The sequence below is a fragment of the Elephas maximus genome, chromosome 22 (assembly GCF_024166365.1).
Source record: "Elephas maximus indicus isolate mEleMax1 chromosome 22, mEleMax1 primary haplotype, whole genome shotgun sequence".
NCBI classification, from domain to species: domain Eukaryota; kingdom Metazoa; phylum Chordata; class Mammalia; order Proboscidea; family Elephantidae; genus Elephas; species Elephas maximus.
In genome coordinates, this window is record NC_064840.1 from 8,765,835 (window position 1) to 8,791,390 (window position 25,556).

Sequence of the window (25,556 nt, forward strand, 5' to 3'; positions counted from 1 at the left end):
CAAGTATAGTGGTCTCCAGTCTGATAGAGGGGTGGGTTCAAAATACCATTCACCAACCAGCTAGTACAATCCTGGTGTTCCTGTCTGTCCCATTAGACTTCCAGCCTCATCAGTGATCTGGGCATGAAGACCTTCTCTTCGCTTATCTCATAGGATATGAACTGCATGAAGGCCCTAAGCCAGTTAAAACCAGTTGCCATGAGGTCAATCGAAACTCATGGTGACCCCATGTGTGTCAGAGTAGAACTGTGATCCACAGGGTTTTCAATGGCTGAAGTAGATCGCCAGGCCTTTCTTTCACGGCACCTCTGAACTCGAACATTTAAGTGCTCCCAAGGATTTCTTTCTAAAAAAAAAAAAAAAAAAAATTTTTTTAAGTAGAATCTCTCAGATGCCAAAAGGAGCTGAAAAACAACTTACTTTTTTTTTTTTTGGCTCTCAGCATACTAAAAAATTGCTGAATTAAAGAAAAAATTTAATGCCCAGTTTGGGCCATGTGGCCCAACAATATGACAGAGAACTGAAAGTTATGCGATCAATGTGTCTTGTTAAATCCTGCCCCAGACTCTCTACAAGTGTTCCTGTGTATAACCTAATTTGTACTTGTCTTAAAATCCCAAATTTGCAGCCCAGGCCAAATGCTTTCTTACCCCAACTCCCACTGGCCTGCCTCACACAAAGAAGTCATCATACCCATGTCTGGTGAACGAACGAATGAAACAGCTCGCGCATTTAGCATAGCTTAAAAATGCAGACAGTACTTTGTACACTGCAAACTGCAGGACATTTGGAAAGGTTTATGGCCGTGCATCTAAGGCCCGGTCACAGTTTGTGATTTCCAGCAACCCTCAACGCCCTTGGCTCTGCGCGGTGGCTCCCAACCGAGGCCGCTTTGCACAAGGGCCTCGCACGTGTCCGCAGCGCGCGCCCCCGGGGACCCGCGGAAACGCGCCCGACCCTCCACGCCGGAAGTGGCGTCACGCCAGGGCCTAGCAACCGTTGCCACGGAGCTCGTCTCTAGGAGCCTAATAGAGCCCCGGTGCCTCCCGAGGGGGGGAAAGTGGTTTCTTGAAGAGAATCTGAGGTAACCTCGCCGACCCGCAGCCGGAAACTCCTCGAACCCCGAAATAGGAGAGAACCCCCCGCCCTCTCCTCTTCCTGGTGCAGCGCCTTGTAGGTGGAGGGGCCGCAGCCGCTAAGACCCTCAAACTGGGGGTCGGGCCCCCGCTGGGCCTCGCTTGGACTCAGGCGGCTCCCCAGCGGGTGGAATGGTCGGGGAGCCCAGGGCAGCCCCCGCGAGCTGCCTGGGCCGGATTGTGGGGTCCCCTGCCCTCTCCCGAGCCCCCAGGGGGTGGGGACACTATTTCTGTCAGCGCTTTCGCCAGCCTGGGACCAGGGCGGCGTCGTTTGTGTGCCGCGTTGTGCCAGATAAACGCACGTCCTGGTTTTAATTCTCCCCTCACCCCCTCGGGTTCTTACGTGGGTAAGTGCTTGTGAATTAGTGTGGCGACTTTCCTCTGGAAGAGGGAGATTAATTGCTTTTGTTAATTTTAGAGCACAGAGCCCACTGGGTATAGACGACCTACCTGTTGAGTACAGCTTTGTCCTTAGCGAGCGACCATTTGAAAGTGGGCGGTCATGGGGGGCTGGGACCCAGCTACTTTCTCTTCCCCTCTTGGTACGTTTTACTCATTCTTCAGGTTTCTTGTTTGTTTGCTGTTTTTAAGGGAGAAAGAATTTCTAATGAGCTAATTCTGAATCATTCGAAATTCAATATATGTGCGTGTGAAGGTTATTCCATGGACCATTACCTAAAACGGTGGAAAACTTGCATCTCTAATGTGGATTTTTTTTGTTGTTGTTGTTAACATATGTAAAGGTTTTCCATTTGTAGCTTAAAGGAAATCTCAAATCTCTGAACCATACTCGTTACCTTCTTTTTGGCTTATTCTTAACAATAATTTGCTCTTAATTTTGTTATGATTATGAGTAATTGATCATATTTTTACATTTTATGTTTTCTAAATATCCGGCTCTGCCCAGCCAATTTTGAAAAACCCGTTCAGAACAAGATTCATGCCGTTCCGACTCATCTCTTTGGTAAAATTGCAGTGATCCAGTTCATAGTTTTTACTATTACAGAGCACTGAAGCAATTTTTTTCTTTCTTTTTTTTTTCAGCCATTCATTTTTAAAATAATTTTCGAGTGGCTAAGGTTATAAAAAATTGCCTTCTTGCCAAATTTCTACCACTTCTTCCTGTAGTAAACAAGTGATACCTGCATGCAGAAAACACTAAGGACTTTGGTGAAGCTGTTTCAACAATTGAAAACTCAGATATTCAATTTTTTAAAAAAGTTAAATGATCTTCCTTACCCCTAGCCTGATTTCTTTTAGACTGAGGCTTGCATTTTTTCTGGCTTTGGGCCTGAGACCAAATTCATTCAGTCTAGTGAAAGAGGTCACTGTCTTAGACACAGTGGGTAACTTCCTGGCTACTAACCGGAAGGTCGACGGCAGTGGGTTTTTGGGTGGAACCAGAAGGTCAGTGGTTTGAACTCACCAGCCGCTCTTCGGGAGAGAAGACCTGGGCATCTGCTCGCATAAGGGTTATAGCCCAGGAAGCCCTGTGGGACAGTTCTATTCTGTCCTATAGGGTCGCTGTGAGTCGAGGGGACTTGATGGCACACAACAGCTGTGCTCATGGAAGTTAGAGTTTAGTAGAGAAGATAAAATTTGTCCATAATTAACTAATGCAAAATAAAAAGTAACACTAGGAGAGAAGTGTTGATAAAGTGTGGTCCACCCAGAGGGACAGTCTGTTACTCTGATGCTGAACGATGAGTATTTCTTAAGAAAGGTTTCACGGAGAAAATTACATTTGGTAGACAAGACCTGAAAGATGAATAGGATTTTTGCCTCTAGAGATGGGGGAGGGGGAAGAGTAGAAAATGCTGTTATCTAAAGGCATTTGTTGTAGTTGTTGTTGGGAGCCGTCAGGTCATTTTAGACTCATAGCAGCTCCATGTGAAAGAGTAGAACTGCCCCATAGGGTTTCCTAGGCTGTAATCTTTATGGGGGCAGATCACCTGGTCTTACCCCCTTGGAGCTGCTGGGTGGGTTTGAAGCCAGCCTTTCCATTAGCAGCCCAGTGCTTAACCATTGCACCACCTGGGCTCCTTATCTAAAGGCCTCCAGGCGAAAAAACTAAGGGCAGTGACTGTATCAATTGGCTGAAGAATTGGGTGTTTGAAAGATAACAGTTTGGAATTAAAGCTGGGAAAGGCTAGGTTGAGCTAGATCATAAAAAAAAAAAAAAAAGATCATAAAGAGTCTAAAAATATGAGAAGTTGGACTTTATTTTGTAGTTAATAAGAAATCTACAAATGGTTTGGGATGGGAAGAGGCAGAGACAAGAAAACAGGAAGCTGTTGCCTTATTGAAGGCAAGAGGAAATAAAGGCCTGAGTTAATGAAGGGTGGCAGAGTCAACTATAACATAACGTAGTTGGCCATATGACCTTACTTGGACCGTACAGGGCCAACTCTAACATAAATAGGTCAAGAGTATCTGATGGAGGACACCGAAACAGAACTGAAGGTGCAGGCCCGGGCTGAAGCCTGCAGCCCCTGCTCCAAGTCAGTTGGCTGTGAGCATGAATTGTGGGCCCAGGGTTGCTTGATCTGATTTTTCAAAGAAGCTGGAAATCTGAATTTTAATGTAAAATCTCCCAATGTTTTAAATGTGGACTGTTAATTAAAAAAAAAAAAAATTAGAAACATGTAGGTAGGATTTATTATTCATTTGTTCATGTCAATTCAGATGATTGCTTTTCCCCCAGATGTACATACAAAAACATCTGATGTTAAATACTACCCTAAATACCTCAGCTTTCATAATAAAATCTTCATACCCTAATTTCTTTAAACAAGGTAACCCTTTCACAGCATTATGTATGCTCTGTAGAATTAAACTTCCATGCCTACTTCTTGTGAGATCAGTACTGATTTTTTTTCAGAACCGTTGTTACCAACATTGAGAAGTTTTATCTCTGTTTTTATTCTTTAGTAAAAATTATAAGACCTAATTATGAGTGATCAAATCAAATTCATTGTGGACAAGCTCAATAAGGATCCTTTTAGGAAGAACTATAATTTAATCACATTTGATTCCCTGGAGCCAATGCAACTATTACAAGTTCTCAGTGATGTTCTGGCTGAGATTGACCCAAAGGTAAGAGTTTTCTCTTCCTCCTATGGTGTACTTTCAGAGCACAGGCAGAGTCTGTGGAGAAAGGGGGATGGGAATGCCAGTTCCTGCCTCTAAGTAGCTGTGACTCTCAGACAAAGTACTTAACCTCTCTGGGCCTTATTTTTCATGCATGTAAAATAATAGTGAATGATCTTTAAAGTTTCTCTGCCAGCTTAGAAATTAAATTACTTGCTTATACCTTATTTATAACTTATTTCCCTATTTTCAGAGATAAATAGGTTTGGTCCTGGAATGAAAAAGCTTTTACAAAGGATCTTATTGTATTGCAAGTTAGCTCATGTCTCTTACACAGTTTTGTTTTTTAAGCTTAACATTCTTAATATGAATTCTGGTCTGGCTTATATGCATCCTCACTTGGAATTTGGGGGCTTTCATTCTTAATCTGTTTTATGAAGAGACCGTTGTGCCTGCTATGACCTGGCAGAGTGATTTTGTCAGTGAGTTTAAATATTGTTCTTTGTTAGCTGTACAACAATAACTTATTTTTTCAATTTCTTTATTTGTTAGCAAGTTGTTGATATCAGAGAGGAGATGCCAGAGCAGACAGCCAAACGGATGTTAAGCCTTCTTGGTATCCTTAAATACAAACCTCCTGGAAATGCTACAGACATGTAAGAATCAGTCATGTATTGCTTTGCTTTTTTAAAAATACATTTTAATACACCCAAGCCTTCATATGCTATGTTTGGTCTTTTTAGGCAATACTTGGCCTCTCTAAATTGACAGCCTGAAAACATCACTGAATTTCATGCAGAAGTCTTAAGTGTGACGGTTCTTTGCTCAGTAAAAAGTTGGCCAAATTCATTAATCCCTTTTATCATTTATCTGCCATCCTAGAAAAAACAAAACAGTGCCCAGTCAATGAAATGAGGTATTAAGAATGACTGTACCAATTAATGGTTCCAATACAACTTCCTGAATTCTCCAGTGATATTTTGAGGGCCTAATTTTATGCTCATTAGGTACAGACTGGCTTTATTTTATTTTTAATAAACAGTTTTGGAAAGCAACCAGGAAATAATAAATTGGATTTTGAGCAAATGTTATCTCTTTTCAAGGTTTACTGATAAGCACATGTGTGTGTTTTCTTTTTTTTTTTAGGAGTACCTTTCGTCAGGGTCTGGTGATTGGAAGTAAACCTGTAATTTACCCAGTGCTTCACTGGCTTCTTCAGAGGACTAATGAACTGAAGAAAAGAGCGTATTTAGCTCGTTTTTTAATAAAACTTGAAGTACCAAGTGAGTTTCTTCAGGATGAAACTGTGGCTGACACCAATAAGCAGGTACACAATATATAAATGGAATTTTTGAAATATCTGTAATGGATTTCAAGGAACCCTGGTAGTGCAGTGGTTAAGCACTTGGCTGCTAATGGAAAGGTCAGTGGTGTGAACATACCAGCCACTCTGCAGGAGAAAGAAGTGGCAGTCTGCTTCTGTAAAAATTACGGCCTTACCGTGGCCTCCATCAGATTGAGTCCGGTACAGCTAGATGGTGCTCAGCTACCACCACTGACTGCTCTGACAGGAATCATAGTAGAGGGTCCTGGGCAGAGCTGGAGAAAAATGTAGAACAAAATTCTAACTCATAAAAAAAGACTAGACTTACTGGCCTGACAGAGATTGGAGAAACCCTAAGAATATGGTCCCCAGACACCCTTTTAGGTCAGTAATGAAGTCACTCCCGAGGTTCACCCTTTAGCCAAAGATTAGACAGGCGCATAAAACAAAACGAGACTAAAGGGGCGTAGCAGCCCAGGGGCAAGGACAAGAAGGCGCGAGGGGACAGGAAAGCTGGTTATAGGGGACCCAAGGTCGAAAAGGGAAAGTGTTGACATGTCATGGGGCTGTTAACCGATGTCATAAAACAACATGTGTACTAACTGTTTAATGAGAAGCTAGTTCTGTAAACCTTTGTCTAAAGTAAAATTAATAATAATAATAAAAATTACAGCCTTGGAAACCCCATGGGGTAGTTCTACTCTGTCCTGTAGGGTTACTATGGGTCAGAATCAACTCAATGGCAATGAGTTATAATGGATTTTAAGGTGCATGTGTTCAAATTCATGTCAACCTCTCTCTAATATTTTTGCTTCACCTGTAGTGCCAATGTGGCACCAAAAGGTAAAACAGTACCAGCCGTGTTCAATTGTTGTCAAGTCTTAGAATACTGAATTGTGCACACAGGTACTTTTTAGTGATAGAGGTATGTGAATAAAAAAAAACCTGAAATTAGGATTTTAGAATTATTTATTACTTAGGAATTATGGGTAGATGGGGTCCTGGGCCTGGGATAGCAGAGCATTGTGCTGATCAGTACGTTGCCAGGGAGCCCTGGTGGTGCAGTGGTTAAGTGCTCAGCTGCTAACCAAAAGTTTGAAGGTTTGAACCCACCAGCCGCTCCTCAGGAGAAAGATGTGACAGTCTGCTTCCGTAAAGATTACAGCCTTGGAAATCCTATGGGGCAGTTTTACTCTGTACTGAAGGATTGCTATGAGTGAGAATTGACTCGATGGCAACAGGTTTGGTTCAGTTTGGTTTAAGGTGACAATTCAATTTATCATCTAAGTCAGAAGTGATAGTTACATCAGGACAAAAGGGTTAAAGATGGAAACTGACACTATCAGGTGAATTGGGCCCTGTGAGCCCCTATGGGGATCCTGAGTGGTCCAAGAAGCTAGGTTTGTAATCTCAAAGAATTTCCTGATCGGGAAGAGGGTGTAGATAGGGCTGAAATCTCAGTGTACTTTTCTCACCACTGTCTTGGGATAATCTTGGGTTCTGGCCTTAAGATCTTAAAAACTCTTGACTACTCAGGATTCTGGCTAACCTGGCCCGTAGTATTTGGTTTTCAAAGCACATGGCTAATTAGAGTGTGGAAAGAGAGGATTCAGGCTTGAGACTTCAAAGGACTTTGATTTTCTTTTTAACGTGCTTTTGTATGGCACTTTAACGCAGCATTTACGGAGACTTATTTGTGCCAGAATATGTTGGAAGCAGTTCTTTGGTCTGTCTCCCCCAGTAGATTGTGAGGTGTTTGAAGTCAGGTGTTATATCTTGTCCATCTTTGTTTTCCTTCAGGGCCTCTCAGAGTCTCTTCTGTATGGTAGGTGCCCAATCTTCGGATTGAGTCAAAACAATCAGCTGAATGTTTTCATTTGTCGTCCACGTATTTTGATATCTTGAGTTGATGTGGCATTCATGCAAAATGGAGCTAATGCTGTCCTCAAGACATTTCTGTAATTGAAAGGTTTATGCAAAATTATCACAGAAACAGTCTGACGAGGAGTAATTCAGCACTGGAATTTCACTAACTTTTTGATATGTAACTCTAAACCTGAGGTTAAAAAAAAATGGTAAATTCATAACGTTTATCGATTCTTTTTTGTTTTGTTTTGTTAAAGCAGTCATCTCTGGGTAGCAAGATTCAGAGTGATTTATTTATTTTGTTGTTGTTGTTGAGAATATACACAGCAAAATAGACACCAAGTCAACAGTTTCTACACGTACCATTTAGTGACGTTGATTACATTCTTCAAGTTGTACAACCATTCTCTCCCTCCTTTTCTGAGTTGTCCCTCCCCCATTAACATAAATTCACTGCTCCCTAAAGTTCCTGTCTCATACTTCAAGTTGCTCTTGTTAGTTTGATCCCGTATAGATAGTTCTTAAAAGAACTTAATGCTCAAGGCAGATTTTTGTTTTACTAATTAAGTTAAACTAAACTATTTGGTTTTAAGAAGCCTTCAGGGAATATTTTTGGTTTAAGCTTTAAAGATTATCTCAGGGCAGTAGTTCCAGAGGTTCATCCAACCTCCATGGTTCCAGGAAGTCTGGAGTCCATGAAAATTTAATTCTGGCCTGCATTTTACCCCTTTTGATCAGGAGTCTTCCATAGAATCTTTGATAAAAATATTCAGTAATGGTAGCTGGGCAGCATCCAGTTCTGCTTTCATGGCAAAGGAGGCAGTTGTTCATGGAGACGATTGGCCACGCATTCCATCTCCTCCTTCTATTCCTGATATGCCTTCTTCCTCTGTTGCTCCAGGTGAATAGAGACCAACTGTTGTGCTTGGATGGCTGCTTATAAGCTTTTAAGAGTGAAACAGTATCTCATTGTGGTTTTGATTTGCATCTTACTGATTGTTTTTTAATGTTAAATATCATGGGAAAAGTAGAGCAGAATGAAAATCACCCAGTCCCTGCCTTTGAAGGTTTAAAATCATGTAGGAAATGTAGAAATACAAATGTGAAATAGTTTCTCCTCCCTCCCCTCCTCCATCAATAAATTTGATGAAGACTAATTTCCCTGGAGGAGGTTTATTAATAGTTTTTACTGACTATGCTCAGCTCATTCTTGGCAGAATTACTGGTAGTGAAAACATGCGTGTTCTTGAAGCTGAGCTGAGGGTGGATCTGAAGTGTCGTGCATATCTAGCCAGTCATTTAACATAGACCCTAGTGGGAAATGCACATTGTCTTTCAGAATGAAGAGTTTTAGAATGATTATATGAATGATTTGTAGACTTGTGGGACATGATCAGTCCAGAAAAATATTTATTTTCTGTCATTACTCACAAAAAATCCTATTAAAAAAATTTTCAGTTAACGGTTATGAGTGTTCTTTTTTCAACAACTTTTAATTGAGCACCTCTGTGGATTTATGCCCTTGTGCTAGGTCCCAGCCGTACAAAAGTATGTAAGATCAGTGTGATTCCTGTCCTCCTGCCTCTCACTGTCTAATGAAGGGAGACAGGCAAGTGACTAGGCATGTGTAATATTTATATGATATCTACTCTGATTGGACAGGTACAGGACCAGAGAATGCTTCTCCGAAGATAGTAGTATCTATGCTGAAACCTGAAGCATAAATAGGGGTTATCCAAGTTAGAAATGATGGGGTCATGGAGTATTCTCAGAAGGAGTAGGATGTATAAACTAGAGGTGAGAGCGTGGAATATTCCAGCAACTGAAAGAAGATCAACATAGCTAGAGTGTGGAGAGTGTGGAGTAGGAGGTGGAAAGTAAGCAGAGATAAAGCAGGAGGAGAATTTTTTAATGGCTGGATTATATAAACGTACTTTTGTGTTCTATGTAGATGTTTAAGGATGCATTTTTAATGCTGTTCTTAAAATGATTTACGTAATCACTGTAAATTAATAGATAACCTGATTAAGTAAAGCCTACTGGATCTAGTCATTCATTTATAATTTTCTAACCTATTTTAGTATGAAGAATTGATGGAAGCCTTTAAAACTTTGCATAAAGAATGTGAACAACTTAAGACATCTGGATTTTCTACAGCAGAAATAAGAAGGGTAAATAAAGAAAAGGACCCATAATAATATTTATTTGGATTTGAATAATATTGGAATCATCATTTTTAGTTAATTCAGTATATTCTTAAGACTGTATGGGAACTACTGATAGCAAATAGATTTCATTTGGTAGTTCTTTACTGAAGGAATTAATGAAGCTATTAATATTCACAGTGAGTTCTTATGTACTATACTGACCATTACCATGGATTTAAAAAGGTTACATTTTGAGTCTTTCCCTAATTAAGGGAGATATATATGTATATATGAAGCCCTGGTTGTGCTGTGGTTAAAGTGCTCAACTATTAACCAAAAGGCTGGTGGTTTGAACCCACCACTGCTCTGTGGGAGAAAGATGTAGCAATCTGTTTTCATAAAGATTTACAGTCTTGGAAACCCTATGAGGCTATTCTGTCTGTCCTACAGGGTTGTTATGAGTCAAAATTGACTGGATGGCAATAGATTTTTATATGTATAATCACATATATATTATAGAAAATATAGAAAGAAGAAAAAAAGACAACCATCCTATATATATCCTTTCTTTTCATGTGTATATGTATGTATGTATGACACACACACATAAATTTGTGGCTATACTGTATGTAATTACTTCTATCTTGGTTTTTTAATCATTACATTGTGAATATAATCCCATCATTATTTTTCTACAATATGATTTTTAATTACTAAATAATATTCCATGGTATGGATAGTTTATCTATTTTTGTTTTCATTTTTTGCTATTACAGATAATTCTACAATTATTTTCCATATAAGCTGTTCTTGTACATTTGTGATTATTTCCTTAGAATAAATTTCCAGAAATGAATTTGCTTATTAAAGCACATAAAATATTATGACTTTTGATGCATGTTACTTAAATTTTTCCAAAAAACATTTTTACATTCCTAACAAGTTTAAATCAAAGTTCTCATCTCCCCAAATACTTACTAATATTGACTTGCATGGGTTTTGTCTTTTTAGAATTCCTGAGGTTTCTGTGTCATCTTTATCTTTTCATTCAATCAGGAAACAGAAGTTGCTTCTCCAGGGAGGTCTTGCCTAATCCCTTGGATAGATTAGGTTGTCCAGTTCTTACTGTTCTGTGACACTCATTACACATAAAATCACTTTAACGTCTGTTTTCCCAACTACCCTTAAGCACCGTGAGGGCAAGGACCATGTCTGTATATCTTGTTCACCACTGTATTCCCAGTGCCTATTGCAGTCCCTGGCACACAGTAGGTTCTCAGTCAGAGCTTTTGTAATATATTATAAATGAAAGGTGAACTCAGCTCTAGTGGGGGAGAAAGACCCATAAGCAGACATTTGTAATGTAGTTTGGAAGAAGAATGGTAGATACCTGTCTCCTGTACCTCCATTATGTTACTGTGAATAAACCAAAAATGGTAGAAGAACCTGGAGTCTGCATTTTTAATTCTAGTCATTATTACCAAAGTAGTCTTGAACCATGAACTTGTAGAAAATTTAGAAAATATGATTAAACAAGAAATAGAAAATAATTCAGTCAAAATCCTATGCTCCTGAGATAACCACTCCTGACATTTTGGTGAATGTATTTAAATCTTTTTCTTGGTATTGTACTATATATACCATAAATGCTATAATCTGCTTCTTGTAAGTAATGTTATATCATGACATTTCCCCTTGGCGTTAAACTTCTCCCCCATAATCTTTAATGACTTTCACTGTCATTTATTTAACATAATTTATTTAATAATCCTCAAACTTTTTGGTCATTTCCAGATTTTAGATTCAATTAACACTATGACGAGAATGCTTATAGAGAAGACTGTGTCAGTTCATGAAATTTTTTTTTTTTAATTTTTACTGTGCTTTAAGTGAAAGTTTACAAACCAAGTTAGTCTCTCATACAGAAACTTATATACACCTTGCTGTATACTCCTAGTTGTTCTCCCTCTAATGACACAGCACTCCACTCCACTCTCTATTTCCATGTCCATTCGGCCAGCTTCTGACCCCCTCTGCCCTCTCATCTCTTCTCCAGACAAGAGCTGCCCACATAGTCTCGTGTGTCTACTTGATCCAAGAAGCTCACTCTTCACCAGTATCATTTTTTATCCCATAGAGCAGTCCAGTCCCTGTCTGAGGAGTTGGCTTTGGGAATGGTTCCTGTCTTCGGCTAACAGAAGGTCTGGGGACCATGACCTCTGGGGTCCTTCTAGTCTCAGTCAGACCATTTAAGTCTGGTCTTTTTATGAGAATTTGGGGTCTGCATCCCACTGTTCTCCTGCTCCCTCAGGGGTTCTCTGTTGTGTTCCCTGTTGGGATAGTCATTGATTGTAGCTGGGCACCATCTAGTTCTTCTGGTCTCGGGCTAATGTAGTGTCTGCTTTATGTGGCCCTTTCTGCCTCTTCCTTTGCCTATTTTTTAATTGCGTTATTTGTCTTTTTGTAGTTGAGTTTTTGCAGTATCACGTAGGTTTTAGAGATCAGACACCGATCAGAAATGTCATAACTAAAAACTTTTTCCTAGTCTGTAGGTAATCTTTTTACTCTTTTGGTGAAGTCTTTGGGTGAGCATAGGTGTTTGATTTTTAGGAGCTCCCGGTTATCTAGTTTCTCTTCTGCATTGTGTTTATGCCATGTGTTAGGGCTGCTAACATTGTCCCTATTTTTTCTTACCTGATCTGTATCGTTTTAGATTTTATATTTAGGTCTTTGATCCATTTTGAGTTAGTTTTTGTGCATGGTGTGAGGTATGGGTCTTGTTTCATTTTTTTGCAGATGGATATCCAGTTATGCCAGCACCATTTCTTACAGAGACTGTCTTTTCCTCATTTAACTGACTTTGGGCCTTTGTCAAATATCAGCTGCTCATATGTGAATGGATTTATGTCTAGATTCTCAATTCTGTTCCACTGGTCTATGTATCTGTTGTTGTACCAGTACCAGGCTGTTTTGGCTACTGTGGTGGTATAATAGGTTCAAAAATCAGGTAGAGTGAGGCTTCCCACTTTGTTCTTCTTTTTCAGTAATGCTTTACTTATCCGGGGCCTCTTTCCCTTTCATATGAAGTTGGTGATTTGTTTCTCCATCTCATTAAAAAATGTCATTGGAATTTGGATTGGAATTGCGTTGTATCTGTGGATGGCTTTTGGTAGAATTGACATTTTTACAATGTTAAGTCTTCCTATCCATGAGCAAGGTATGTTTTTCTACTTATGTAGGTCTCTTTTGGTTTCTTGCAGTAGTGTCTTGTAGTTTTCTTTGTGTAGGTCTTTTACAGCTCTGGTAAGATTTATTCCTAAGTGTTTTATCTTCTTGGGGGCTACTGTAAATGTATTGATTTGGTGATTTCCTCTTCAATGTTCTTTTTGTTGGTGTAGAGGAATCCAACTGATTTTTGTATTATTTATCTTGAGGATTCTCTAGGGTGTTCTGTGTATAAGATCATGCCATCTGCAAACAAATACTTTTACTACTTCCATACCAATCTGGATGCCCTTTATTTTTCTAGCCTAATTGCTCTGGCTAGGACCTCCAGCACAATGTTGAATAAGACTGGTGATAAAGGACATCCTTGTCTGGTTCCTGATCTCAAGGGGAATGCTTTTAGACTCTCTGCATTTAGGATGATGTTGGCTGTTGGCTTTGTATAAATGCCCTTTATTATGCTGAGGAATTTTCCTTCTATTCATATTTTCCAGAGAGTTTTTATCATGAATGGTGTTGAACTTTGTCAAATGCCTTTTCTGCATCAATTGTTAAGATCATTTCTTGAATATTTTATTAGGACAAGTTTTAGAGGTGGGGTTAGTGGGTTAGAAGGTATACACATTTTTAAGACTTTTGATATTCTTCAATACAGTCCCACCAGTAGTGAGTAAGCATGCTCATTTTTCCAATTCTGTCAATATTGACTGCTGTGTATACTTCACCTTTATTATTACTGTGAGAGTCAGACAATTTTTTGTTGTTGTTGTTTAGTTTTAGGTTTGTTTGTTTTCATTTAAAAAATCTTATGGAGCTAGCTAAAAGGAGCCGTGGTGGTGCAGGGAACCCTCGTGGTACAGTGGTTAAGAGCTACAGCTTCTAACCAAAAGGTTGGGAGTTCAAATCCACCATCTGCTCCTTGGAAACCCTATGGGGCAGTTTTACTCTGTCCTTTACGGTCACTGTGAGTCAGAATCAACTTGACAGCAATGGGTTTAGTTTGGTTTTAGTTAAAATGAAGGTAGTTTATTTTTGAAGCCTTTTTTTTTTTTTCAGGAAAGGAATTGGTTAATTGGCAAAACCAGATGCAAATTTATGTCTTAGAAATGACATAGCCATAAAAATAATTTGATGGCAAATTGGCAAGATGTATGATTTGGTATTTAGCAGCAGATGGGATGTCAGCAGCTGTTGGTCGTGTATTTAGACCTGCACACTTGCCATGATGGAAGATTTTTTAAAAATCCTGTACCTGTATTTGGAATCAGAACCCAAATGTGCTGCTTGGCAGCTTTACCTTGCTGCATTATAACTTGTTTTAGTTGCTTTTCTAAATGAACACCAAGCTGCCAAACAAATTACCCTGTATGAAGAACCCTGGGGAAAAAATAAAAATGCCCTTCATCCAAAAGAGAATCTTTGTTCCTAAATCCTCTAGTTGTAACTGAGGAAAATGGTACCTGCATACACACATAAAGACCTTATCTGAATTCTACAGACTGAGAATACTTTTTCTTATAATGTCCTCTTTGCTACCTTTTAGGATATCAGTGCAATGGAGGAAGAAAAGGATCAGCTCATTAAGAGAGTTGAACGTTTGAAGAAAAGGGTAAGGCAAGAATGAACACTGTAAGACTTTGGCCCCAACTCCCAAGGACTTGCAAAGAGTTAGGAATGCAAGTAAAGATTAAGCCAGGCGTGGTGTCCATCTGAAGATGGACTCAAGTAACATTGACAGAAAGGGACTCTCCCTCAGCAATAGCCCAAAACTTTCAAGAACCTAGAGTCTAGAGCTTTACTGTCATCGCTAGGGAATGCTGTTTACCAAAAGAAGATGAGAGGTGGATGTCTGAGTCACGTGACATGCTATTTCTTTCTCAAACCTGACAGTAACATGTACTACTTATTCCCTTACTGTAGGTGGAGACGGTTCAGAATCATCAACGAATGCTAAAAATAGCAAGGCAACTTCGAGTTGAAAAAGAGAGAGAAGAATTTCTTGCACACCAGAAGCAGGAACAAAAGAATCAGGTATCCACATAGAAGTTTATGTTCTCATAATGAAAGAAATAGTTCCTCTGATAATTCAAATGTAAAGAAAGAAGAATTTTAGAATTATATAAGCTCATATTTCCCTTTACTTCGTTAACATGATAAAATACTCTTAATATTAAGAGTATCATGTGACACCAACAGCAATAATACTGCCTTTTGGGCTCTATGCTCGGTCTTTGAATTCACCAGCCACTCCTTGGAAACCCTATGGGGCAGTTCTCCTCTGTCCTGTGGCATTGCTATAAGTTGGAATTGACTTGATGGAAATGGGTTTGGTTTGTTGTTTTTTTTTTTTTGGTTTTTGGCCTACATTAGCTCATATTGTCCCAACATTACTGTAATGTGTTGTATTGTCCCAAGATTCAATGTAATGTTAAATAGTAAGATTAACTGCTTATAAAACTTCTAGAATCTCTTAAGGGCTTCCTGATATTCTTAGGTATTGAGAATATTCTTTTTATTCCATTGATCACCAGAAACCCATTGCCACTGAGTCAATTCCGACTCATAGCAATCCTATAGGACAAAGTAGAACTGCCCCATGGGGTTTCCAAGACTATAATCTTTACAGAAGCAGCCTGCCACATCTTTCTTCCATGGAGTGGCTGGTGGATTTAAACTGCCAACCTTTCGGTTAGCAGCCAAGTGCTTTAACCATTGTGCCACCAGGGCTCCTTCCACTGATGACAGTACCCTCTAAACTTTACTGTAGTGGCAAATAATCAAATCATGAAAAGGCTAAAATTCACACACCCTCCACGGTTTTAGACTTTGCCTTACGGAAAACATAATTTGGCCAGGAAGTATTACTTTTATTAAAGTCTATCTTAATATCTGGGCCAACTTACACATTAAAAATATATTTCAAATCAGCTGTATTTTCTATAAATTGGGGATTTAGATGGTTGGCTCTTTTGAAGCTTGACCTGGCATTAGAGCAGTTTTACTGCATTATTGTTGCCTTGCCCAGTGTCTTAGGCTGGGTTCTCTAGAGAAGCAAAACCAGTAAAGAACGTGCATATATACACACACACACACACACACACACACACACACACACACACACACACACACACACACACGTATATGTATGTATATATGTGTGTGTGTGTGTGTGTGTATATATGTATATATATGTCAAAAGAGAGAGAGATCAAGGAAATGGCTCGCTCGGTTAAAGAGGCTGGAAAATGCCAAGCCTGTGGATCAGGCATCAGGCTGGAGGCTTCGCCTGACTCATGTAGCTGCAGGGGCTGACAAACTAAAGGTCAACAGGTCAGACACCGGGCTGCTCGTACACCAGCTGCCGAGGCTGATGAATCCAAGATCAGCAGATAAGATGGCAGGGCTGTTGGCTCAAGTCCCAAGAACTGGAGGTCAGATGATGATGAGCTGAATGCAGGATCCAGAACACAGCAAAAGCCATAGAGCTTTGCCACAAAGTCCATATATATTATATGCAGGCCACACCTCCAAGGAAACTCTGTTTCAGCTGATTGGCTATTCATAGCAGATCTCATCATGGAGGTGATTACATTATATCAGATCTCATTGTGGAGGTGATTCCATCATTATGTAACTGCCAAACCACTGAGAATCACATCCCAGCCAAATTGACACACAACCTGAACTGTCACACCCAAGCTCCAACTGGTCACTTAGCATCAGTTTCTGATTCTGAGACATCACTTATGAGAATATTAACATTTCTTAGAATTAAGAAAATCATGTTATTACAAAAAAAGCCTGTGCATGTATTTCTTTAACAAGTATTTTCCTTTGGTCACCAAATTCAACAAGTAACTAAAAAATTTTTTAAAGCTTTTTAAAAAAATGTTTTTACATGAAATGATGTGGAGAGAGCCAGTTATATTTTCAGTTGAATACAGTAATTTTCTTAGTTCTTATTATTCCTTTTATATCACAAGAATTACATGGAACTTGTATATTTCATTGCTTGCCTATGTGAGTGGTGGGTTTCAATAGGCTAACCAAGTAATGGATCTAATTGTATTTTAAAGCTATTTCATGCAGTACAGCGACTGCAAAGAGTACAAAACCAGCTGAAAAGTATGCACAATGCAGCAGCAGATGCAAAGCCTGAAAGTAAGTGGAAATTACTAGACGGTACAGATGATTGGAAAATGTAAGCTTTCTTTGGTTGTGTTACTTTGAATCATGAGTCTTCCTGAGAGCAATCAATTAATGGGAATTAGTTATAGTCAAATGATATCAGCATTTTGGTGCATTGTTCCCTGGCTGGTGAATGAGTGCCCTGATGGCAACATCCTTAGTTTTTCACCAGGGGTTTTTAAATTCCTGTCCAGCTTTTTAGCCAAAAGGTGACAATAATAACTACAGTGGAGGAAGGCTTTCTGGTGTGTGAGTGTATAAAGTATTTAGGATGGATGTTGTGAAAAATGGACGGAAAAAATGTGAGTCATTGTTTTAGAGACAGGGCTATAAAGAAAAAGAATAAAATGCTGGACCCTTAAAACCATATTGTAGTTTGTGGAATAACAGTACTAATGACATGGGCATCCCTGGCTCTGTTCTCACACCAGCTTGACACAGAGGATAGACTGTTCTAATGTCCCAGATTTTACCAACAAACCCATCCTAGGCATTTTAAAAGTTTTTTTGCTAAGGGGACCATGCAAACTGGAAGAATACTGCAAAGCTCTCATTTGTAGTGGAGAAATATTCCACTATAATATCCACCTGAGATAGTTCATTTTTCTGTAGTATTCTATGAAATTTTATACTATAAGATATAATACATAGAATGATATAATAAAAAATAGACAATTGCAAGTGTTGGCAAGAATGGTGGAGAAGCTAGAACCATCGAATATTACCGGTGGGAATGTAAAATGGTGCAGCTGTTTGGAAAACAGTCTGGCAGTTCCTCAAAACATTAAACATAGAGTTACCATCTGATCCAGCAATTCCGTTCTTAGGTAAATATTCAAGAGAAATGGAAACATATGTCCACACACAACTTGTGTATGTTTGTTTGAATAGCCCCAAAGTGGAAACGATCCAAATGTTCCTCTACTGATGAGTTCATAAACAAGGTATAGTATATCTGCATAAAACCACCCGGCGTCGACTCGACGGCACTGCGTTTAGTGTATCTGTATAATGGAATCTTTTTCAGTCGTTTAAAAGGAGTGAATTCTGATACACGCCACAACACGGATGAACCTCAGAAACATCGTGTAAGCAAAAGAATCTAGTCACAAAGGACCTCATATTGAATAATCCTACTTATAAAAAAGAAAATGTCCAGAATAGGCAAATCTGTAGAGAGAGAAATCAGATTAGGTGAGGGGAGAAGGGAAGAGGGCAGTGAGAGAAAATAAGGAGCGGCTGCTAATGGGTACAGGGTTTCTTCTGGGGACAATGAAATGTTCTAAAATTAGATTATGGCAATGGTTGCTCAGGGGGTTGCCATGAGTCACGATCAACGCCACAGCAACTAACAACAATGTGATTGCACAACTCTGTAAATACACTAAAAACCATTGAATTGTACACTTTAAATGGGTTAATTTTATGGCATGTAAATTATATCACAAAGTTATTAAAAGGGATAATACAGTATTTCCTTGATTCTAGACATGTATTTTCCCCATCATAACTATTTTTGCAGTTGGGATAAATCTTAAAATTTATATGTACATTTAACATGGTATTTGTAATTTAATTGATTTGTAATTTTGTGTTACAATTGATGGCATCTTAGAATCAAGGAAATAAGGTATATTTAATAGATGTTTAAGAAGCCAGTGTTCTGCTTCCTGATGTGAGAGCATGTCTTAACCATACATCTCAGCTGCTAACCAAAGAGTTGGAATTTCATATCCGCCCAGACGAGCCTCAGAAGAAAGGCCAGGCAGTCTGCTTCTGAAAAATCAGCCATTCAAAACCCTATGAAGCACAGGTCTACTCTGACACATGGGGTTGCCGTGAATCAGAATTGACTTGACGGCAACTTTTTTTTTTTTTTTAATTGTGGTTTAGGTGAAAGTTTACAGAGCAAATTAGTTTCTTATTAAGCAGTTAATACACAGATTGTTTGGTGACATTGGTTGCCAACCCCGTGACGTGTCAACACTCTGCTGTTCTTGACCTGTCCCCTCCTGCCTTCTCGTCCTTGCCTCAGGGCTGGTGTGCCTATTTAGTCTCATATACCTGGTTGAGCTATATGTATTATATATTTGTATTTGATGCTATATGCTATATGTATTTGATGGGCCTGTCTAATCTTTGGCTGAAAGGTGAACCTCAGAAGTGACTTCAGTACTGAATTAAAAGGGTGTCCAGGGGCATACTTTAAGGGTTTCTCCAGTCTCTGTCAGACCAGTTAAGTCTGGTCTTTTTTTGTGAGTTAGAATTTTGTTCTACATTTTTCTTCAGCTCTCTCCGGGACCCTCTATTGTGATCCCTATCAGAGCAGTCGGGGGTAGTAGCCAGGTACTATCTAGTTGTCTTGGACTCAGTCTGGTGGAAGCTGTGGTAGTTGTGGTCCCTTAGTCCTTTGGACTAATCTTTCTCTTGTGTCTTTTGTTTTTTTCGTTTTCCCTTGCTCCACACAGGGTGGGACCAGTAGAGTGTCCTAGGTGGCCGGTCACAATCCTTTGCCTCTTTCTTAATTGGGTTGTCTTTTTGTTGTGGAAGTGTTGGATTTCCCTGTAGATTTTAGAGATGAGACCTTTGTCATATATATCATAGCCAAATTTTTTTTCCCAGTCTGTAGGTTCTCTTTTTTACTCTTTTGGTGAAGTCTTTTGAAGAGCGTAAGTGTTTAATTTATAGAAGATCCCAGTTATTTAACTTATCTTCTGGTGTTTGTGTATTGTTAGTTATGGTTTGTATCCCATTTATGCTGTATATTTTTTTATAGGGCCTCTAGCATTGATGCTATTTTTTCTTCCTTGATCTTTATATTAGTTTTATATTTAGGTCTTTGATCCATTTTGAATTAGTTTTTGTGTATGGTGTAGGGTATGGGTCCTGCTTCATTTTTTTACAGATGGACATCCAGTTTTGCCAGCACCATTTGTTAAAAAGATTGTCTTTTCCCCATTTAATGGACTTTGGGCCTTTGTCAAAGATTAGGTGACTGTAAGTGGATGAATTTACATCTAGGTTCTTGATTCTGTTCCATTGATCAGTTGTACTAGCACCATACTGTAGCTGTAGAGTAGGTTCTGAGGTCAGGTGGTGCAAGGCATTCTACGTTTTTCTTCTTCAGTAATGCTTTACTTATCCAGGGCCTCTTTCTGTTTTTTTTTTTTTAATGCTTCAACTGTGGTAACTAGACAGAATATCCAAGAATATTTATAGTACTAGTAATATTTCATTTTTTATTTGAATTGGTAGACTTTATTTTGCTTTGGCTTTCACTTCTAGCCTAATTAGAAATCTTTTGAGCTGGAAGATACATAATCATTTATTTTGTAATAAAATGGATACATAAGATTGTTCTGTTTTGACATCTCTTAGAATGTTGGCTTGAAGTATTAATATAAATATTATGTTGAAGATAAATGCTGTTAAACAATAAAAATTAATTGCACTGCTATGTAGTAATAGAATTAGTTGACCCAAAGCCAATTGTCCATTAATTCTATATTTATTGAGCATCTACTACATGTCAGGTACTGTGCTAAGTGCTGGGAATAGAAAGCAAAGACATTTCTATTAAAGTGATCAGTGTGGAATAGAGGACTGACAAGCAGTGGACAGTTACACTGCAGTATGATGAGTACGCACATGGAGCTCAGCACAGAGTTCTATGAGAACAGAGGAAACGTACCAGACTTTCTGGGAGGTGGGACAGGTGGCACCTGAGTTGACTTCCAGTTGGAAAGGTGGAGGAGGAGTGGAAGGACATTCCATGCCAAGGACATGAAAGAATGTGATTTCAGTGGGTCAAGGAGCAAATGATAGGTGAGGATGTATAGATGAAAGATGTAGAGGCTTCTTTTGACCACTTGTCTTTGAAAGGCAAGGCAACAAAGGGAGTATGAGTATGAATGAGAATCAGTACCCTGCCTAGATTGAAGACAGTGGTGGTGGTATGGTGTTTACAGACTGGAGGAGAGTCAGACAATGGAGATTTGAGATTCTGGAGGAAAAGAAGAGAATTGAAACGGCTTCTCCTCTGTGCTCCCATTGTACTCCACGCGGCGCATGGAATGTCCTACAGCAATCACCACAGTCTGTTAATTTTAGCATATCCGACTCTGCTAAACTGAACTCTGCTACACTTTCTTGAAGGTAGTCACCAAGTCATTGTTGATCTTTGTATTTCCAGGCTCTTGCACACTAAATTATACATAGCAGATATTCAGTAAATAAGAAGGAGTTACGGTGGGAGGGTAGAGAGCTTAACCCTTGACAGGAAGAAAATTATCTTTTCTACAGATAGTAAGAAAAAATGGCTGAAAATATTGGTAAAAATAAGATACGTGTGTGTGTGATATGTGTATTTTGTGGGTGGACAAGAGAGTAGGGGCGAGAGAATTAAGGATTTCTTGCTTTGTGGATGTCTTTCTGGGAAGTGGGAAACAGGGTCATAAGGGTTGTGTTAGCAGCCTAGGAAAAGTAGATTAAATAGATGTTTAACTGGCCCAGGTTATTTAGTTTAATAAGGGCTATCTAACTTTTTGAATGACAAAAATGGCTTACAAAAAGTTCTACTTAATTAAGTAGCATAAAAATTATCTTTAATGTAATGGTGTAATTTTTGTTTTTGCAGAATGGCAGCCATATGAAATCAGGACAGCTTACATTCACTGGAGTTAATTCATCCTTATAGTGTACCCACTCAAAAACAAACCAAATCTGTTGCAGTTGAGTTGATTACAACTCATGAAGACCCTATAGGACAGAATAGAACTGCTTCATAGGGTTTCCAAGGAGTGACTGGTGGATTCAAACTGCGGACTTTTTAGTTAGCAGCCAAGCTCTTACTACTTTGCCGCCAGGGCTCTACTGGGTAAATTAGTGAGATTTGTTATATAAAACAAGCAACTCATTCAGTTTTAGTAGGATCAGTGAGATGTTTTCAGAGGGTTTTTAATGAAAAATTTGCTGAGATCTTAGTCACCTTATGTTTAACTTCACCAGTGTTTCTTTAAAAAAATAAATAAAATGAAAAAACAAGAATTTGCAAAGAAATGTAAGGTCTAAGTTAAATTCTTTGGGAATAATTTTGAAATTTGATGGAAACTCTTTTTATGATTTTCTAACAGCTTTATTGCTGTAAAACTGAAATAAATAAAGTGTACATATTTAAAGTGTATCACTGATAAATTTTGATATATGTGTACACTGGGGAAACTATCACCATAATCACCATCATGAACGTATCCACTGCCCCTAAGTTCCCTCGTGCTCTTTTGTAATTTTTCACTCCCAGCCCACTCTGTCCCCCACCCAGCCCCAGGCAACTGCTGATCTACTTTGTTACTACAGATTGGTTTGCATTTTCCAAAACTGGCAACTTTCTTTCTAGTAGAGAAAATATTATTTAGGAATTTTAAATCTTTAAGAGCACTTTAGGCTTTGATTGCATGCATTTCTGATTTTGTGTGTCATGTTTAAGAATTTGAAGGTGGAAAAGCTGGTAATCTAATAGCCAAAGAAGCCAGGAAATAGATTTGTTCAGAAACCACAAATAGGAATGATTGCCTAATTGCAGTGTGATACACCACTCTCCCTTCCTCCAAAATCCCAGAAAAAAGAGGAAAGTTAAAGAGATGAATGGAAAACTTGTGAATTTGCCATCAATAAATTTTTACATAGTAAATATATAGTTAACACAAAGAACTAAAAATAATTATAAGGCTTTGGGCCAGATTTATTATGCAATTTACGTACATAGATTACTTAAACCGGAAACCAGCATTTTAAAACGTCAAACCAGAATTTGTAAATGTGTAATGGAAAGATTCTGAAATAAACTTTTTAAAGCTCTCTAGGCTGGGAGTTTATAACTAAACCATTATTCACTGAAAACCTGTGTGTGTATATTTGTGCACTTTGCCAAAATAAGAAAACTATTAAATCTTAAAAATGTAATTTAAGTTGCCACTTAACTGTAAACTAATAAGTTATAAAATCAAAAACTACTAGAACAAGGAAAGCCTAAAATATTTATGAATGTAGATAACTTCTCTTTTTCAGGTTTTAACTTATAACTTCAGTAAAGTTTTCAGTTGTTTGAATCTGACATTATAATGTATTACCATTTATGAAGTATTAGAAATATAAGTTATATCAGAAATACTATAAAAGAATAAACGATTACTTTCTTCTATGAGAGAGAGCCTGGGTTAGATTTCATTTGAGTGTTGTCATTTAGTTCATGGATTTCTTAAATAATTAGAAGGTAAAAAAAATATGACCCAAAAATGTATCTGACCTACAGATGTTATTTTTGCATATTGTGGGGTATTAAGTAATTAGGTTGTAGTTTTGAAAAATCATATCAGTTTTTTCTATAATCATTTAAATATTCTTCCATATAAATTATTTAATTTGCTTTTTTATTGTCATCCTAACTACCTTCAAAATATTTCATTGGCCAGTCTTTTATTTATTGTATATTGTAATTATTACATGGAATGCTTTAAACAAGTATGTCTTACTTTTCAAGTCTAACACTCAAAACAGTGCTGATATTCAGAAAATCATTATACCCTATATTTTTTGGCTGAATGTTCATTGATTTTACTTTTAAAGGCTTAATGAAGAGGCTAGAGGAGGAGATAAAGTTTAATTCATACATGGTAACTGAAAAATTTCCTAAAGAATTAGAGAACAAGAAAAAAGAATTGCATTTTTTACAAAAAGTGGTTTCAGAGCCAGCTATGGGCCATTCTGATCTTCTTGAACTTGAATCTAAGGTAAGTGACAATCATCTACTTTTTATAGCTCCCAATTTTATCTCATCCCCAGTCCTGTGCAAACTGTGTGAACTGCTCTCTACAGTGTTCCACTCTTGACTCTAGTTAACTTGTGCAAGAGTGACAACTCTATTTATGAGGAGTTACAGAATGTAATGCTGTTACCTAATGCACGTGCGGTTATAAAAGCCTAGCCACCTGATTAGGAAACTCAGTCACTTGGACATGCAAATTAATGCATATGAATTGATTCACAGATTTAATATTCATACTTTAGTCATTTAGGTCCCCCACATGTCTGTCAGTTAGTTTGTTGTACTGTGGGGGCTTATAAGCAAAGAATACCAGAAAGATGTTTGCCTGTGTTTTCTTGACTATGCAAAGGCATTCGACTGTGTGGATCATAACAAATTATGGATAACACTGCGAAGAATGGGAATTCCAGAACACTTAATTGTACTCATGAGGAACCTGTACATAGATCAAGAGACAGTCATTCGAACAGAACTAGAGGATACTGCGAGGTTTAAAGTCAGGAAAGATGTGTGTCAGGATCGTATCCTTTCACCATACCTGTTCATTCTGTATGGTGAGCAGATAATCCGAGAAGCTGGACTGTATGAAGAAGAACATGGCATCAGGATTGGAGGAAGACTCATTAACAACCTGAGTTATGCAGATGACACAGCCTTACTTCCTGAAACTGAAGAGGACTTGAAGCACGCACTGCTGAAGATCAAAGACCACAGCCTTCAGTATGGATTACACCTCAACATAAAGGAAATAAAAGTTCTTACAAATGGACTGATAAGCAACATCATGGTAAGTGGAGAAAAGATTGAAGTTTTCAAGGATTTCATTTTACTTGGATCCACAGTCAACACCCATGGAAGTAGCAGTCAGGAAATCAAAAAATGCACTGCATTGAGCAAATCTGCTGCAAAAGACCTCTTTAAAGTGTTGAAAAGCAAAGATGTCATGTTGAAGACCAAGGTGTGCCTGACCCCAAGCCAGGATGTTTTTATACACCTCATATGCACATGACAGCTGGACAGTGAATAAGGAAGATGGAAGAATTGATGCCTTTGAATTGTGGTGTTGGCAAAGAATATTGAATAGACCATGGACTGCCAAAAGAACAAACAGATGCATCTTGGTAGAAGTACAACCAGGATGCTCCTTGGAACCAGGGATGATGAGTCTTCGTCTCACATACTTTGGACATGTTGTCAGGAGGGATCAATCCCTAGAGAAGGACATCATGCTTGGTAAAGTAGAGGGTCAGCAGAAAAGAGGAAGACCCTCAATGAGATGGATTGACACAGTGGCTGCAACAGTGGGTTTAAGCATAACGATTGTGAGGATGGTGCAGGACCAGGCAGTGTTTCATTCTGCTGTGCATAGGGTCACTATGAGTTGGAATCAACTCAGTGGCACCTAAAAACAACAGTCATGTAGATGGCAAATTTTTAAATAAATCATTAATTTTTATTTCCAAGAATAATAATATAACAATTTTACGTTTAAAACTAATATTTTTTATTAGCCTTTTATGCCAGCTTTAGGATTGCCAAGCTTTGTTGTAATGTCTACAGAAATCTGGTGTCATAACATTTTTGTTTCCTAGAAATAAAGCAGTAACCAAATATTTTTTTAAAATAACAAGTATGAAAATTGACTTGCTGCTAATCCCTTAATGTGCTTAATATGGACTTAATAGCCAGTACAATTAAATACATGATTCTGACCATTTTGCTCTTTTAATGTACTTAGAGAAATTTGGAGCCATGAG

General features: G+C 38.4%; 1 protein-coding gene across 6 annotated transcripts in view; it reads left to right on the forward strand.

Moving 5' to 3' along the window:
- Positions 1-986: 986 nt before the first annotated feature.
- IFT81 (intraflagellar transport 81) overlaps positions 987-25,556 on the forward strand; it is a 76,906-nt gene continuing 52,336 nt past the window's right edge. For 4 of the 6 annotated variants that reach the window (XR_007514882.1, XR_007514883.1, XM_049865804.1 and 1 more), the window contains exons 1-9: positions 987-1,084; positions 4,068-4,232; positions 4,779-4,882; positions 5,373-5,553; positions 9,498-9,587; positions 14,332-14,397; positions 14,709-14,819; positions 16,865-16,949; positions 23,601-23,764. Coding sequence is in view for 4 of the 6 variants with exons in the window: in XM_049865804.1 (XP_049721761.1) it covers positions 4,089-4,232; positions 4,779-4,882; positions 5,373-5,553; positions 9,498-9,587; positions 14,332-14,397; positions 14,709-14,819; positions 16,865-16,949; positions 23,601-23,764 (945 nt within the window). In the remaining 2 variants the exon portion in view is untranslated. The other 2 variants (XM_049865802.1, XM_049865803.1) reach the window with 2 other exon arrangements.